Source organism: Ostrinia nubilalis, chromosome 19 (genome assembly GCF_963855985.1).
Source record: "Ostrinia nubilalis chromosome 19, ilOstNubi1.1, whole genome shotgun sequence".
Taxonomy (NCBI): domain Eukaryota; kingdom Metazoa; phylum Arthropoda; class Insecta; order Lepidoptera; family Crambidae; genus Ostrinia; species Ostrinia nubilalis.
The window spans coordinates 9,206,639-9,223,688 of record NC_087106.1 but is presented as its reverse complement, the minus strand read 5'-3'; the positions used below and the strand labels follow the sequence as shown (position 1 = coordinate 9,223,688).

Sequence of the window (17,050 nt, the reverse complement as noted above, 5' to 3'; positions counted from 1 at the left end):
CGAAGTTAACTATTTGATTAACGGTGCCCAGCTATGAGTATAAGGATGAAATCTCTCTAACAAACTTGATAAATCAAATGAAAGGAAAATCATTAAATCTTAAATTATTTTGATAATATTACAGAAAATTGTATGGTATAGTAGTGAATTTTCGAAAAAAAATCGAAAATCTTTGAATGCAGTTCTCTTTTTTTTTTCAAAAATTAAGTAGTGTTTTCTTTCAGTAAAATGTTCTATCTACAGTATTAAGAGTACTTTCCCTCCAGGTGGAATTTTCCACCCTGTATAATAAACCTCTTTAACTTGATCATCTATTGAAGAACAAGAAATGCAAGTGGAGTTCTTAGAATCGTTTTCTAGTTCTGAATGAAGTGATAAGTTATAAGTATACAGATAAGATATAAAATGTATAGGTAGCCATTCGTACTTCATGTTCATTAATATTAAAGTCATAAATAAAAAATATCAAGATCGTTTAATCCAATTTCCCCAGTATTGCACTCAACAAAGTTTATTTTCCCCATTTGCCATGAGATTCTGGTACACCTATAATTGAGTTGGCTTTCAATTTGTCAACGTTATACGAACTATTGAAATACAAATAAATACCTTACTTACCTCCCGGAATCAACTGTTAGTTTCAAAAACGAAAATTTAGTTTTTAATGTTGAGTTAAAGCAACCGTCTACTTAACAAATGAAGCATTGGGAGCAACAAGGGCGTTCGGTACCGAAAGTCCGTTTTGATGTTATTATATCAAAACATGCACTGTACCATCTAGTTTAACATCCCAAAAACTGGTTTCGATCAGACGCTCCCTGATGGCGTGAGAATAATTTATGTCACAAGTGGCGCTACGCCCTTGTTGCACACAGTAACAAGAGTGCATTTAAATTCGACCTGTATGCAGTTTTTAAAATAGTATAAGATCCCGCTATACAACGACCTTCATCGAGATGCTTATTTGATGAAACATATTTTATATTCAATTTAACATGTCAATAATTATATTGCTTAAGGGTTGCCTAATAAATTTCAGTCCAGGATATGATTAATTAATCATTAAAAAAAGATTATTTTTTAAATATTTCATCGGTTTGACTATTAAACAAACTCTATACCAATCGAAAGTATGAAGCCCATAGAATATGCAAACGTTAGGTTGCCTATTCTTTTCCAGTCATAACTCTCGGGTTGCCAGGTATAAACAGGTAAATTGATAGAGCATTTTGCATCGGTCTGATAATTTAATCAAATTTAAATGAAAATAAAGATTATTTCATTATGAACACGGTGGTATAGGGTTGCCTGCGAAATATCAGTCCTGAATGACGGTTGTCGAATTTTGTAAAGTGAAATTAAAACTGAAAGGTGACATTTTTCGAGTAGTTGGCAACATTTGGGAAAGACGAGTTGTATGAGGCGTTTGTGTGTCTTGTCAAGAGGTGTCGCTTGGGTGAAGAAATTTCTCCAGTGTTGCCATGCTTTGGGAGATTTGGTCCAAAAATGTCGAAAGTGGAAATAACGCCTTCCGGTCAAAAATTTGGATGACGCCTCCTGCAAAAGGGTCGTACAAATGACATTTGACCATTTTCATCTCGATCACCTGGCAACACTGGCAACTACGGGGAAAAGTTTTTTTTTCGACATGGGTGTCTTTAAAGTTAAGGACGGACAGAAGGAGATATGGCAGAAAAAATCCAAAAATGGGGTTTGGTCGGTTATACGACCCAGATTATGGGAAAAATCCGAAAATTCAGAAAATCAAGATGGCGACCGAGTGAGCGGTCATTTTGTAAAAAGTTTCAGATTTCTGATTTTTCAAATGCATTTTTTGGGCAGTTGGCAACATTTGGGAAAGTCGAGTTGTAAAGAGCGATTACGTACTTTGCTAAGGAGTATCGTTTGGAAAAACAAAATTTTCCAGTGTTGCCATTCTTTGAAAGATTTGGTCAAAACATGTAAAAAATGGAAATAACGACTTTTAGTCCAAAATTTGGATGACGCCTCCTGCAAATAGGTCAAACTAATGACATTTGACTATTTTTATCTCGATTACCTGGCAACACTGGTCTTTGTCCAGCAGTGGACGTCATTTGGCTGAAACGAACGAACTGGCAGCTACGGGGCCACAAAATTTTGGGACTTGGGTGGTTTTAAGGAATTGTTTCACGGGATTGGTTTAAGTTAGAAAAAAAGTAAAAATGGGTTTCGGCGCGGAAAATGGTCTAAATTAAGCGAAAAATGCAATAAGTATGGCAACACTGGAAAATGTTGTTTTTCCAAACGATACTCCTCAGCAAACTACGTAATCGCTCTATACAACTCGACTTTCCCAAATGTTGCCAACTGCCCAAAAAATGCATTTGAAAAATCAGAAATCTGAAACTTTTTACAAAATGGCCGCTCACTCGGTCGCCATCTTGATTTTCTGAATTTTCGGATTTTTCCCATAATTTGGGTCGTATAACCGACCAAACCCCATTTTTGGATTTTTTCTGCCATATATCCTTCTGTCCGTCCTTTTAACTTTAAAGACACCCATGTCGAAAAAAATACTTTTCCCCGTAGCTACCAGTGTTGCCAGGTGATCGAGATGAAAATGGTCAAATGTCATTTGTACGACCCTTTTGCAGGAGGCGTCATCCAAATTTTTGACCGGAAGTCGTTATTTCCACTTTCGACATTTTTGGACCAAACCTCCCAAAGCATAGCAACACTGGAGAAATTTCTTCACCCAAGCGACACCTCTTGACAAGACACACAAACGCCTCATACAACTCGTCTTTCCCAAATGTTGCCAACTACTCGAAAAATGTCACCTTTCAGTTTTAATTTCACTTTACAAAATTCGACAACCGTCATTCAGGACTGATTTTTCGCAGGCAACCCTATACCACCGTGTTCATAATGAAATAATCTTTATTTTCATTTAAATTTGATTAAATTATCAGACCGATGCAAAATGCTCTATCAATTTACCTGTTTATACCTGGCAACCCGAGAGTTATGACTGGAAAAGAATAGGCAACCTAACGTTTGCATATTCTATGGGCTTCATACTTTCGATTGGTATAGAGTTTGTTTAATAGTCAAACCGATGAAATATTTAAAAAATAATCTTTTTTTAATGATTAATTAATCATATCCTGGACTGAAATTTATTAGGCAACCCTTAAGCAATATATTTATTGACATGATAAATTGAATATAAACTATGTTTCATCAAATAAGCATCTCGGTGAAGGTCGTTGTATAGCGGGATCTTAGACTAAAAACTTATTAATGTAAAAAATGACTAAAGACTAATTTTGAGTCTTCCAGTGACTTGGCCCCCTTTTAGATTGGTCCACGGATCAAGTCGCCAGACTGAATTTTCAATTATTTATTTCTTCGGCAAATGGACTCACTCTAAGATTCTAGAGTAGATTTGTGTTGATTTGGTGTTTAATTTATTAACAAAAATATTGAACGTTCACCTTTTTAGCTCTGGAAACTGCGGCAACCAGTTTAAAAAAGAAGAAAATATTTAAAAAATCAATCCGGCGACTTGGTCCGTGGACCTAGCTAAAAGTGAGCCAAATGAGTGGTTGAAACTGGCCCTGACCTTCCAGGCAGGCCTGGAGGATTAGGCTGGACCTTCCAGGCCAGTTGCAGCTGATTCGGAAGATTCCTTTCAGTCTAGTGAATATTTTGATAAATCTGATTAAAACACGAAAGTCGAAAAAAATATTAAGAAAGTTTAATAATTTAACGGTGATTGAAATAGATACACATGTTTGACTTACATTTTAATTACAATTAATAAAATAAGTATTCAAATTGTTATTTATTTTCCATAAAAAAATAAAAATTTAACTAACGCCCTATCTGTTTACCAGTTTGGTGCAACAAGGGCGGATAACACAAGTAAAAAAAATCGCATTTTAAGATGTTTCCGATTGCTTTAAAATAGTTATAATACCTTAATCTTATTGCTAAATCATGGGACTAACAAATAATAAAGTAAGTGTAAGTCAAATTATAAACATTAAAAAAATATAAGACATTGAAACTTTCATCGTCAATTTTCTCGAAACTCAATTTTACGAGATACGCCCTTGTTGCACCCAATGCTTCAAATGTTATAATACCCCTTTTTTTTGTTCACTAATTTTCGCATAAACAAAATAATTTTACGAACGCGTGAGCAGCGTCACTCAAGCGAACGCAGTCGCGCCTCGCATTCGTCCAAGACAGTCTTGATAACGCGTACGTGTGAGCGGTGTCTATGTGTGCGTGGCTCGAGCGCGCTTAGTATGGAGTTTACCTTCTGTTATATTTTGTGGTGAAACTAAGGTATTTCCATAAACAATTAAATTAATAATTGATTGACTGATGATAATCCAAGATGTAATTAAAATTTATAGCGCCATCTATCCAACAGTAGTTCTTTTTTTACATACAGTAATAAATCTATTCAACGCTAGATGGCGTGGCTAAGCTTACTCAACGAAGGCAAAAAGAGGTAAATGTTTTTTCGTGCCCATCATTCTACAAAAAAAACACCTTTTCTGACGAATAAAATGCGATCATCAGTAATGCAAAAAAAACATAACCCTCCTTCTGACGTAGTCGGGTAATTATCTCAGTCGTTTTCTTTTGTGTACATTAATAAAATAAAGTCAAAATATTATGTGTGAACTGAAAATAACCATTCAACATCGTTTATTTTTAAGAGATCATAAATACCTACAAGTAGGTACAACCACAAATTTTATAACACTATTAATCACATACAAATTAATAAGTAAAGACTACAAATAATTTTAATTACACTCGTACTCCTAGGACCTACCTATTTTGAATATTCATAAAATAAAATGTTATGATTTTTTATGACCCATTCTAGTAAGAAAACAAAAAACTTGCAAGTATTTGATATAGACGCTAATGTAATGATCATAAAAAGGAACACTTATTTATAATACTATCATGCATAACTGCATAAAAATCGTCTGCGTCTTACAAAACACATCTTATCAATAGGCAAAAAACAAAATTACTCAAAAAGGTTTGCGATTGCATCCCTGGTGGGGATCGAACCCACGACCTTTGGATTAGAAGTCCAACGCGCTATCCTCTGCGCCACAGGGACAGATGGTGAGGAGGGCGAAATAGGTGTAACCTATATATAGCTAAAAAAAAATATATAAAATGTACAATTTAATAATATTTTTATGAAAAATTATTATCATAATTTTAAAAATAATAAATTAAACTAGCCCAGCTCCAAAAAGGGTTAAATAAATTGTTAAAGGAAGAAAGGAGTTTTATTGTCGCCATGGGCAACCGGAAACGTCAACAAACATGGAAATGTCAAAAAATTGTTGGGGAAGTTTGAAATTCCAGTGGACTGTGAAATTATTTTTATGATAAATATGATGTAGGGACAAACAATCCGCGTAAAAACACAAAAAATTGCTGGATAAGTAAGATGGAAGGGTGTGCAACAGATGGGAGCCCTCCAGCCACTTGCGAGGATACCCTGAAAGAAAACGACTCGATTGTGAACTTCCAAAAATTTATTTACGAACTTTTTGAGAAAAACGGCATACTGAATGATCTGAGGGCGTATTTGCGGGGTCACATTATTGATGTATTGAAGAGTTCGCAAACCGGTATGTATAAAGTTCATAAATTCAGTGTAACTCATTTTTTCAACTGTTGGGGCTTTACATGATATTTTTTTGAGTCTCTCATTTTACTGTTTGTTTCGTTAGATTATAATAGGTATTGATAACATGTCCATAAGGTACCTTATCTTTTAAACCTAGCTAATAACAATAATTATTACTTGCTGATCTGATAATACCTAATTTATTTCAGGTGAACCTCCAACTTGCCAAAAACATTTTACACAACGCTTGGAACTGACATACCAAGCACTAAACATGCTCATAGCCGAGTATTTATTACGTCTAGTAAGTTTCAAAATATTTAATTCAACCAAAACTGAACTACTGGCACTAATTTAAAAGCTTATCAACTCTACCTGTAGTTTAATTTCACATCTCAAGGTAACTGCAAGATTGAATAAGATTGTGACAAAATTTTATATTAATTTATAACAGTTCAGGTCTTGAGATATAAATATTACATTAATGTGGCTGATGTCCAAAACAATTTAAATAGGTACGCTTGCTTCCAATGATTCAAATATAAATTAGGTACATAATTTATTTGACAATTGCTATTGTCTGTATTTATTTATATCTTTTCTAGTAAACATAGCAACAACAGGAGTCACAACAAAATGTTTTAATATTTCAATGCCGAAGCAATTTATTTAATGAAATTAATTTGTGACTATAAATCAATATAATAAGATAAACTCATGTTGATATACTACATACTATTAATTAATGTTAATAATAGTTGTGATATTTTACAGGAATTCAGCTATAGTCTCTCTGTATTTGTGTCAGAGATTCCGTTGGCTAATATGGTGTTCGGATTTGCAAAAAAACTGATGTTGACCAATACTGGGGACTTTGGAGACCTAAAATTCAAGGACAATGATGTGTGGTCTATTCTCAATTATTTAGGTAAGTAAACCACTTGAAAAAATATACACTTACACCCAAACCTACTCATAAGACATGACTGAATTATTTTCTGCTTCTATATCAGACTACTGGAATGTATGCAAGTATTAATTAATAAAAAATAGAATATTCAGAACATACCTACATTATGTTCATGTTTACACACGTGTATGTTGAATATAGGTACTTTAATTACTTTATTGTGTTTAAAAAACCATCAATAATTATTATACTTTCTTAATGTTTACAGGTGTAAAATGTGACTCCGAACATGCTTCAAGTATTTTAGAAGTTTATAACAGCAAAGAGAATCTGCCATTGCTGCTATGTATTTTGAAATGTATGCCAATGTACAATATAATGCATAAAGAGTCTGCCCCTATAGATCAAGGTATGTACCTACTTAAATTATTATTTAATAACAAAAGACTTCATAAATGTGAAAAAATAATACAACTATTGGAGAACTATTGTTGTCAGGTATCCACCCACTATGTCCTCCTACTAGCGGTTATGCAGAGAAATCGATCGTTACCAATAGATGGCGCTGAATGCGTATAAGATCGCGGCAACGATTTATGCGCCAGCCGAATATTTTTCTTTTTAATCGACATTTCGATAGATTTATCGTTTTATTATCCTATGAAAGGCATAATTATTTTTTATTTACAGCGATATCATCATCAGACAGCCTGTCATCAAGCCTGAAGAGCGACATGCCAGATGACTGCAAAATGCAAGCGAAAAGTGCTTCAAAGATCGGCGCACACGAGAAATGCAAGCATTATGTGTTCTGTAAGACTTGCCAATCTAGAATGCACCGGTTGAAAGAGAAGTATAAGATGAAGAAGAAGAATTTAATTAAGGTATTCGATTGATTTCTTTAATTTTAAATACGTACATATTTTTATTTTACTCCGTATTTTGAACTTAATTAAGATTCAATAAGGTTTAAAACGATTGGACATAAAAATATTAAATCATTGATCATGTAGCGTGGCGAATGACGTAAACATTGTCCCAGGTTCGATTCTCGGGCGACAATAGAGTGACGCGCCGCAGTTCTTGGCTACATTTGTGCCGTTATATTTTGAGCTTAATGCAGACGCAATATTGTCTAAAATAAAATTGTTACTACAGGTAGTCTTAGATCTTTAAGAGCTTGTAAGAACCATCGCCTTAGTTAATGGTGGTAGTTTAGTACCTACTAGAGAAATAAAGTGGTCCCTTCTAGTTTTCTACTTGCAGGACATAAAGTCGTGTGAAACGAACCCTCTAAACGTAGAAACGCTCATGAAGAACATCGATGTGATGGAGAAGAGCCTCGTTGATGAGGTTTATTATAATTATATTTACATAATTCATAATAGCCTTCATTATTTCTAGATATTAAAGAAAAGATAAAATCCTGGCTTAGCCATTTATATGGATTGGACTAGTTACTTTATGGGCTTATTCCACTATTCCCCGTTGACTATCCCCGTGAACAAAAAGTTCACTAATTCCCGTTGACGGGGATTGTCAACGGGGAATAGTGGAATAAGCCATCCCCGATAAATTAGGATTTTATTTTTAACGTAATGGGGATTAATGAACTTTTTAGTTACTGGTTATTATTAATTTTCGGTGGTGGTGTTATCGGTAGATAATGGATGAATAATTGAATATACTAGATACATATTATGTACTGTAGTATCTACAAAATAGGCTATTAAAGCCAATCCTATGCTCATCATTACACTATCATAATTATTCCCAATGTTAGGCCCGTTTTCCACCAAGGCGGAGAAGATATGTTCCGGGTGGACTAATTTTTCTATAGAATTTGACAGCGACGGCGGCGTGGAGCGCAGCTAAGCGAAGCGGAGAGAAGATGTGGAAATAATGAAATCTGATTGGTTATTAAAAAAAAACTTCTCCGCTCTTCTCCGCCTTGAATGGTGGAAACCGGGCCTAAGACTCGGAGCCACGGCTAGCGTTCTAGTAAGTTTAGGAAGGCTTTATGTATAATAACTTATAATCTACAGATGTTCCAGCAGTTAAAGAGTGTTTATGAAACAGAAGTGGAGATGATGAAACAAGAAGAAGAGAAGAAAATCAAGCGATCCCTCGCTTCCCACGCCATACAGCTGGAGAAAAGACGGGACGAGGTATGAGCTGACATTTTAGGTCCATTCTTTGAGAATCCTAGATGGCTCGAATATCTACAATCCGATCGAGTTAACTGCGCACCTCGCTGGAATGCGACTCTCGTACCAGTGTCGATGATGACGACGATGTGACGTCACGGCTGCCAGTTAACTTGATCGGGTCGTACTGTTCAATGAATGCCTATCGAACAAAAACAGGAGAAATTATTATTGTATCACCAAACAAAAGTCATAATTTACCTTTTTCATTTTACTTTTGTGTTAACTAGTTACTTAATTAATAGATTTCTTTTTCCAAAATGCCATCCCCAAGATTCCGAAAATACGATGAACAAATTAACTGTCATAGTTCATGGTTAAGTATGAGAAAAGTCTTAGGCTGGGTTGCACCATCTTACTTTGACTGTACCAAACGTGAAAAATCTGTCAAACTCCATACAAAAACCACCGGTTATCTTTCTAGTTACGGTCTAAGTTTGGTGGTGCAACTCAGCCTTAATATCACTCGTGTCTTTAGGTACCTACTACATTATTTACCTACTTAATGAGATGCAAAAACAATAGATATTTTTGAAACAATAGAATTCCTATTTACATACCTACGATCCTCAATATCCTTTATTAAAACGACTAAATATACGTGGAAATCAATATGAACCTCCTTAGGCGAGTTATTCACTTTTTCAGATGGAAGAATCTTTCAAAGCGCGCGAAGAAGAATTGGAAAGGAACGTGCAAGAGAAAAAGAAATTCTTGTGGGGGCTCGCGCGTGCCTTGCGCGACCAACACGCCAACATGTCTCGCGCGATGCACGCGGTTAAAAACGAGACTGAACGGCTCACTGCAAAGGTGAGAATCTAATTTTTCTCTTCTTCTTCTTGTCGTGTGGACAACAAACCTACTCAGTGTCAGCCCAAAACTGCTACAAGAGTGGTAGAGTGGTGTTTTCATTTCGTTCGTTTCAGCCAAATGACGTCCACTGCTGGACAAAGGCCTCATCCAAGGTTTTCCACAATGCACGGTCCTGCGCTGCCCGCATCCAGGCTCTTCCCGCGACCGTTACCAGATCGTCGGTCCACCTAGTAGGAGGCCACCTAATAGGTGTTTTCAGTAACATTCATTAAATCCTCCTGCGTGCAGTTGTTTGGGCACACAGGGCACGACATCATGTGCTTCGTCTACTGGGGAACACAACCACACTTGCACTCCAAGTTTGAACTATCTGATAATCCCCACCAACAGATTGTCCTTCCTACAGCCGAATCTAATTTTCTTGTAGGTATAGTTGACAACATAATATCAGGCTACTTATTTTTGATGCTGACAAAGGTGACTGAGTTTCTTCCGCCACTTCTTCTCAGCACCAGCCAATATGTTGTCCTCAAGTGTTGATAGGGCAAGCTATACAGGGTGACTTTGCAATCAGTATCCAAATTTTTCGGAACGACTTAGAATCAGTAACTCAATGATTTACCTAAAAAAATATATTTAAATTAAATAGTTCTTTAGAGGTTATTAAAACTTTGGATACTGATTACAAAATCACCCTGTATTGGGACATGCATGCATGCATATCCCACTTACAACTACATAGAGATAAATAAATAACTGTTCATAATTTATTTTGCAGGAAGACAGTTTAAAATCCCAGCTATTAGAAGCCGAAGAGATTCTTCGGAAACGTGGCGAGGAGATGCGCAAACAGATATCCAGCGAGCTGATGATCTTAGAAGACCATCTCCAATCCATGAAGAGAGAACGCGAGAGCATACACAGAGAACGTTCCGAACTGGAGAATTTGAAAGCCGCTTGTCACAGCAGCTCTGCGATCAAAATGCAAGATTTGAACAACGAAGAATTACGATCTCACTACGACTTACTAAAGAACGAATTGACGATCCTAAAAAAGTATTTGGAATCGACGAAGTTAGAGCCTAGATGTGTGATTGAAAGGAGCACTCTGACGGAGCTTAGTGACGTCACCTCGAAGATTCATCTGGTGTTGAATAATGCCCATGACGTAGAGAGGGTCCCGCTGAAGACCGACAGTGAGGAGAGGATCAGAACTCCGAATAAAGTCGTCAATGACTTGAAGAAACAGAAGAACGTCAATTTTTGCACGGTAAGCATTGTCTGTTTTGACTAAAAATACTTCACTTAAATACCTAATTGATACAGAGAACTTGTCCAACCAACAAGCTGTTGTTGGGTAGGGTAGCATCCGTTCATCTTCTTAATTCTAGTATGAACTTTTCCTCCCTTATTAAGCCAGATTTGACCTAGGGCAGAAATACGTGGGTACGCCTCTGTTTCATACGTCCCAGTGCATACCAAACCCCAAATGTGCGGGCCGTATTTCATCACTGGGCCCGCAATTTAGTTACGGGGTGGGGGCGTTGGACATTTGCTCGTTCCAGCACAGAATAATAATAAGTACTACGTACAGAAGTTTTACTTCGCGAAGGTATTTAAAAAAATGTATGTTTAATGTCATTAACAATATGGTGTAATTTAGCCTGTCTCAAGAGTCAAGCACCATTTTGTTGACAAACGTCAGTGATCGGCACTGCGCCGAAGCTATAGGGCTGACTTCGGTAAAATGATGTGACGTGAGGTGCCAAACTGCGGAAAATGGCGGAGGAAATACATGATTTAGCATGAATTATCGTGAATAATATTAACTACTTATTTACCTCTCAGTGTCTTGAGGCAACTTAAAAAGTACATTCTGTGTTTTTATTATTATTTAGGCAGTTAATTTAAATACTGCACAGTATTTAGTACACTATTTTCTTTATTTTCTTCCATCATACACAAGAATACGCGTGCATGAGTCAATGTTCGCTCGTATGTGAGGCCTTGTCGAATAGTATCCTGTAGGTGGGCCATCGTGCGTGTTTTGTTTTCGATGTAAACTCGCGGAGATGAACAGGCCTGGTTCCAGCCTAATGACGTCTGCTGCTAGACTTCCATAACGACTGGTCCTGCGCTGCACGCATTTAGGTACTTCCCGCGACCTTCACCAGATCGTCGGTCCACCTAGTGAGCTTGTGATCGCCAATAAGAGAGTACCTTATGCATTTAAGTGTAAATCACTTTGTTTTTTTTTTTAATCACAACGAGGAAGCTCTTTGCCTGTATCTCACCTAATAAGTGACGATCAGGCCGAAGATGGAAGCTAGCTTCACTCGGAATCCTCAACCACGGAGGAACTGGCTATCTTACCTACCTCTAACTGTCGGAACACAACAATGCTGTTAACATTGTTGTTATGGCGACAGACTTAGGTAAGATGGTGGTAGCTAGCCAGGCGGACTTAGAACAAGCCCTACCACCAACCAAACCGAACAGAAAAATCTGCCCCCACTGGGAATCGAACCCGGGACCTCTGCGTCTAAAGCAGGCGGTCTTACCACTAGACCACAGAGGCTGTTTAAAAATTGATTGACGATGATGATGAACTTTTCTCCGTACAGTCGAACGTAGACGAGCTATACCGCGAGAGCGCCCGCGACCGCGACCGCAGCCGCAGCCGCTCGTCGGCCTCCAGCGACGCGGGCGACGTGACGGGAACGGGACGGGAACGCGACGTGCTGGCTGCGTTACGGGAGGAGAATGACCGGCTCAAGACTTTCGCTAGACAGGTGAATACTCACTATTATTATACACCATCTTACCTAAGTCTGTCGCCATAACAACAATGTTAACAGCATTGTTGTGTTCCGGCAGTTAGAGGTAAGAAAGCCAGTTCCTCCGTGGTTGAGGATTCCGGGTGAAGCTCTCTTCTACCTTCAGCCTGATCATCACTTACCATCAGGTGAGATACAGGCCAAGAGCTTCCTCGTTGTGGATAAAAAAAAACTATGATTAATCAATAAGAACAAGACAATACGACATCGTTTGTCTTTCAGTATCTCGTTTCTTCATCGGTAGTCGCTCCACGGGTTGGGTACGCAGTCTTAAAGATATAACAACTGCCTTCTTAGGCACCGTAGCATCATTGCTCTTACATTAGTATCCCGATTTCGTAGTAATCTGCTGTAATTTAATTCTGACCTATAATTTATGAATATCTGTTCGTCCATCAGCTCTTTTCTAGTTGATAAGAGCAATTTTCACAGGTCAGGAAATTACCTATTAATTTTTAATTATGTTTTCTGAAATGATGATAAAGAAGTTGATCTGTTGGTTGCTCCAGTAAATAAACTTTCTGGAATGATGAAATCTTGATTGGTTATTCCAGCAAAGGGAGCATATTGATGAGCTATCTTCGCACCAGGCCCGTTTGCAAGCAGAGTTGACGGCAGCGCGCTTTCAAGCCGCCGGCGCATCCCGTCCGAGGACCGCGCCCACTTTAATGCCCGCCACGCCCTTTTTGGAGAGGTACCTTCTTTCTGTTGCATTGTGAACCTTATTCTTGTAATAAAGTTCACCTTTATCATTTAGGCTATGTTACATTGTGAACCATGATCATGGTTCATAATCTGCTTATAAATAAGTTCTACATGTTTACCATTTTGGCTAGCTGACCACTAAATAACTAAATTGAACTTAGCGTTGGTCCCTAATTTTTAAGTGACCCCTATGAAAACAAAATTCCTGTTAAGTGTTACCATAAGGGTCATTTATAAATTAGGGATTTATGGTGAAAACGGGCATAAACCTCTTACGACAATCACACGGCACAATGTTTATTATCTAAAAAGACTCATAAAGCAACTAAATTATTTCCTAGACTAAATACGAGCGCCAGTGTGAACTCAGTAGGCTGGCGGAAAGGCGCTGGTGAAGAGATCAGCATGTTCTCCAACGCGCAGCCGCGGATTCTACTACCAGGGGACACATTGCCCTTTGTGGGGGTTTTACGAGACCGCCACAATGACAACAGAAGGTTTGCTATAATATTTACTTTAAGTAATTATTATGAAGGTTCAATTTGAGAGGAGGAATATGGGCACCGGCGAGGAAGAAATTAAGATTATCCCTAAGATTAATCCTTACAAAACCACTTCAGCCGTCTGCCTGTTAAGACTCCTTAGAGCAAGAGCGTTGGCGAAGAGATCAGCATGTTTTCCAACGCGCAGCCGCGAATATTGTTACCTGGAGACACTTTACCCTTTGTGGGGGTTTTACGAGACCGCCACAATGAGAACAGACAGAAGGTATATGCTGTATGAAATCCACTAGTTTTTTTTTAGACAGGATTTTCTGAGCTTCCACACTTGGAACAAAACATAGGGTAGGTATGCACCTACTGTTTCCAGGAGGGATTCAGTCGCCAATCCCACCAATGAGGGTTTTCTTATTTACGCTCATCGCTTAGGTGGTAGGAGGACCATCGCATTTGCAATCAACAGGTAGATGCTTCTACCGAGTAAAGTCATGCTAGTGGCGCCAACGAGTAAACGAATTTAAGTAATCTTATTACCAATACCAAATATGAAGTAAAAAATCCTTTTCAGGTATTTAATAAACCAATGGCGTGCCCTCCGTCGCCGCATGTCTCCGATAGGTGGCGTTGGTAAAGTAAGGAACCCCGTAGCGGTGCCGCGAGAGAGAGTTCCAAGGGAGCCGAGACAAGGTGAGATTCTTAGCACGAGTCTTACCATGTCTGGCGATTAAAAAATCGACCGTTAATAATTAATTTATAATTTTTCTTTCTATATTAGAATTCAATCCAGTGTTATCAAGCATAACTACAAGGACAGCCCCTCTTGAATCGCAACCCCAAGAAGAAACAGAAGACATGTCTCATATGAACAGAACGTTCACATTCCAAGCATATCCACGGTAAGAACCATCTTACTTGTCTATGACATTGTCGATTTTTCCAGATGCAAAAGTTCATCATAAATTGCAATAGTTGCTTACATTATTTCTAATTATTGTATTTGAATGCTGGTTTCAAAGTTTTGCAATGTACTTATTTTTCAAATTGATATTGTTGTGTGGTATGTCCTATACCACACAACAATAGGAAATTAGACACATACATTGGTATCTTTATCTAGGGTATTTTTTCAGGACCATGAAATATGACATATAGATCTTATTCTTCGCGAAATAAGGGCGGCTTTCGCAGAGCTTACTCTTGATATGCCAAATATACTAAACATGTTCTTTTACAGAGAAAGACCAAAAACAGCAATGGTAACAGAACACCCACACCAGTCAAGAGAGAAAAGTCCGAAAACTGTGTTAAGAGAAGCCAAGGAGAAACTGAGGAAGTAAGAAAGTGCTCTAAAGCTTGTGAAATAGAGTTGAGAATTGCTTATTATTTATCAACTATTTAATTTCCAGCCAAAGCTACACCAAGGATAACACGCCGACCACGACACGCGAAAAGAGCCCTAGTGCCGTGCTAAGAGAGGCGAAACTCCGACTCCGCAAGTTGGAAATAGAAGCGGAGGCGGTCGAAAAGTCGTACTTAGACTTTAGAAAGAGACAGTCAGAGATGAAACAGGGACGGAGCCATTTGCCGGAAACTTCGGTTATCAATAAAGATATTATTGGGAGTTTAGGTGAGTTTTAATTTCCAGAAACACATAACTACAACCCGATCGAGTTAACTGCGCATCTGGCGGCCGTGACGTCACATCGACGCTCTGGCACGGACGGGGCGAACGCTGGTAAGTGGAAGAGTCGCATTCCAGCAAGTGCGCAATGAGGGTTTTCGCGATTGAAAAATCCGCCAGATGGCAATACGTAGACGCGAGGTCCAAATGCTGCATGATTGGTTATTTTTGACATGACATTGACAGATATGTCAAAATTCACCAATCACGCAGCAGTCAGACCCTACATCCACGTCCCGCTATCTGGCGGATTTTTCAATCGCGAACACCCTCATTAACTCGATTGGGTTGTAGTAAGTAAAAACGGCATATTGAATAGCAAGGTGTATAAGCATTTACCTTTATGTATATTATTTTTAACAGACATCCACAGAAGCAGATCACACCATAGACCTGAAGATAATTACAGAATGGAAAGCATACCGCATTTCACCATAACTCACGATGAAATCGCCTTCAAGAAAGACTTCGAAAAGTATCTATGCGAATACCAAACAAAATTCAACGCGAGCGCATCTCACTTCAAAAACGCCAACTCTGTGGTCGGAAAGAGTAAACCAATACCCGAGGTTTATTCAAAAATAGAACCGGAACTAAAGGAGCCGCCAGAAAGACGTGATAACTATTTAGAAACTCCGTTGACAGAATTTAGGAAGTTGTATCATTCTCAGAGATCACCATCGCCAACATTGCCCATAGACATTCCACGAAGAGCAGGAAGCCCCGAAAAGTCAATAGAAATAGACAAAATTAGTAACAAAGATGAAGCGAGTACACGAGAGTCATCAGAGTCTAGAAGCAAGTCTAGCAGAAGTGGTAAACGCCAGAAAAACGAACTAGAAATATTAAAAGACAACTTTGGTAAAATGTACAATTTGCAAGACAACGCCGAAATCGAGCAGAAAATTGATAGTTCACTAGGAAAAAGCGAATCTCCGAAACAGCAAGAGAAAAATGAAACCGATTTGAGTATAAGAGAAGTTGAACAAATCAGCGAAACGCATAGTCTAAACGTGGTAGAATCAAATGCGCAAGGGGATTTGTTGCTGGTAGTCGAAAGCACAGTCGACACGAGAGAGATAGAGGTATCTCAGAGCGAGATACATCATGAGAAGATATCCACACAGATGACTATAATAGTCAGTCCAAAACGGAGCGTTCCTGATGGCATCAAAGAGTGCCTTGAAAAGTCTCCTCGTACGGAAAGGAGCGTGTCTCCAGAACAAGCAGCCAGATTGACCCGAAATGATGTATTGGACGCCATATTCCACGCAGACGCTAGCAAACGCCAATCCAGTGTGGAAATGGAGTTGAATATTTCGAAAGATCTCATAGAAGATTCAATGAGTGATTATGAAAAAGGCGCTGAAGATTATCCTGACGACTTTTCAGCCGACGTCGACAATTACAACAGCCGATCCGACTACGACAACCGATCCCCTATCTCGCTACCAAAGACGTCCGAAGACGACAACTTTTGGGACTCCTAAATTTATCAGTTCAAAATAAAACCAAAAGTGAAACCAGTCATAATTATAATTTATTTCTCTCTAATGTCTATGTGAATTAAAACATAATATAAAACATACATTTTTATTTTACAATTTTTCTTTTTCATATATAAAAGTACAAACATTCGTAAACGTATCAGTGCAACATTCCACGTTCTTACATTTTGGCAATATCTATACTCACTCATTTATAAATACATAACACAGCAAAGACTTGAGTCTTCAAC

The 17,050-nt window shown here is 38.1% G+C and overlaps 1 protein-coding gene and 2 non-coding genes across 3 annotated transcripts; 1 reads left to right on the top strand and 2 right to left on the bottom strand.

Annotated features, from left to right (window-relative positions):
• Positions 1-5,064: 5,064 nt before the first annotated feature.
• Positions 5,065-5,137, bottom strand: Trnar-ucu (transfer RNA arginine (anticodon UCU)). The gene has a single exon. It is a non-coding gene; the product is annotated as a tRNA-Arg (tRNA).
• A 210-nt stretch (positions 5,138-5,347) lies between these two features.
• Positions 5,348-16,908, top strand: LOC135080958 (trichohyalin-like). The gene is made up of 17 exons (XM_063975680.1): positions 5,348-5,660; positions 5,869-5,963; positions 6,434-6,587; positions 6,838-6,978; positions 7,260-7,453; positions 7,836-7,922; positions 8,615-8,737; positions 9,425-9,586; positions 10,368-10,859; positions 12,214-12,381; positions 12,981-13,120; positions 13,473-13,628; positions 14,200-14,318; positions 14,407-14,527; positions 14,866-14,964; positions 15,038-15,258; positions 15,676-16,908. The coding sequence occupies exons 1-17, from the start codon at positions 5,477-5,479 to the stop codon at positions 16,800-16,802; spliced, it is 3,783 nt and encodes a 1,260-aa protein (XP_063831750.1). The 5' UTR covers positions 5,348-5,476; the 3' UTR covers positions 16,803-16,908.
• Trnal-uag (transfer RNA leucine (anticodon UAG)) lies at positions 12,096-12,167 on the bottom strand. Its single transcript has one exon. It is a non-coding gene; the product is annotated as a tRNA-Leu (tRNA).
• Positions 16,909-17,050: the final 142 nt, after the last annotated feature.

Excerpts from the sequence above, each read along its gene's own strand:
- LOC135080958 (XM_063975680.1), top strand. The coding sequence starts at position 5,477 with ATGGAAGGGTGTGCAACAGATGGGAGCCCTCCAGCCACTTGCGAGGAT. Across the intron at positions 6,979-7,259 it reads GTCTGCCCCTATAGATCAAG|CGATATCATCATCAGACAGC; the intron begins GTATGTACCTAC and ends TTTTATTTACAG. Across the intron at positions 12,382-12,980 it reads TCAAGACTTTCGCTAGACAG|CAAAGGGAGCATATTGATGA; the intron begins GTGAATACTCAC and ends TGGTTATTCCAG.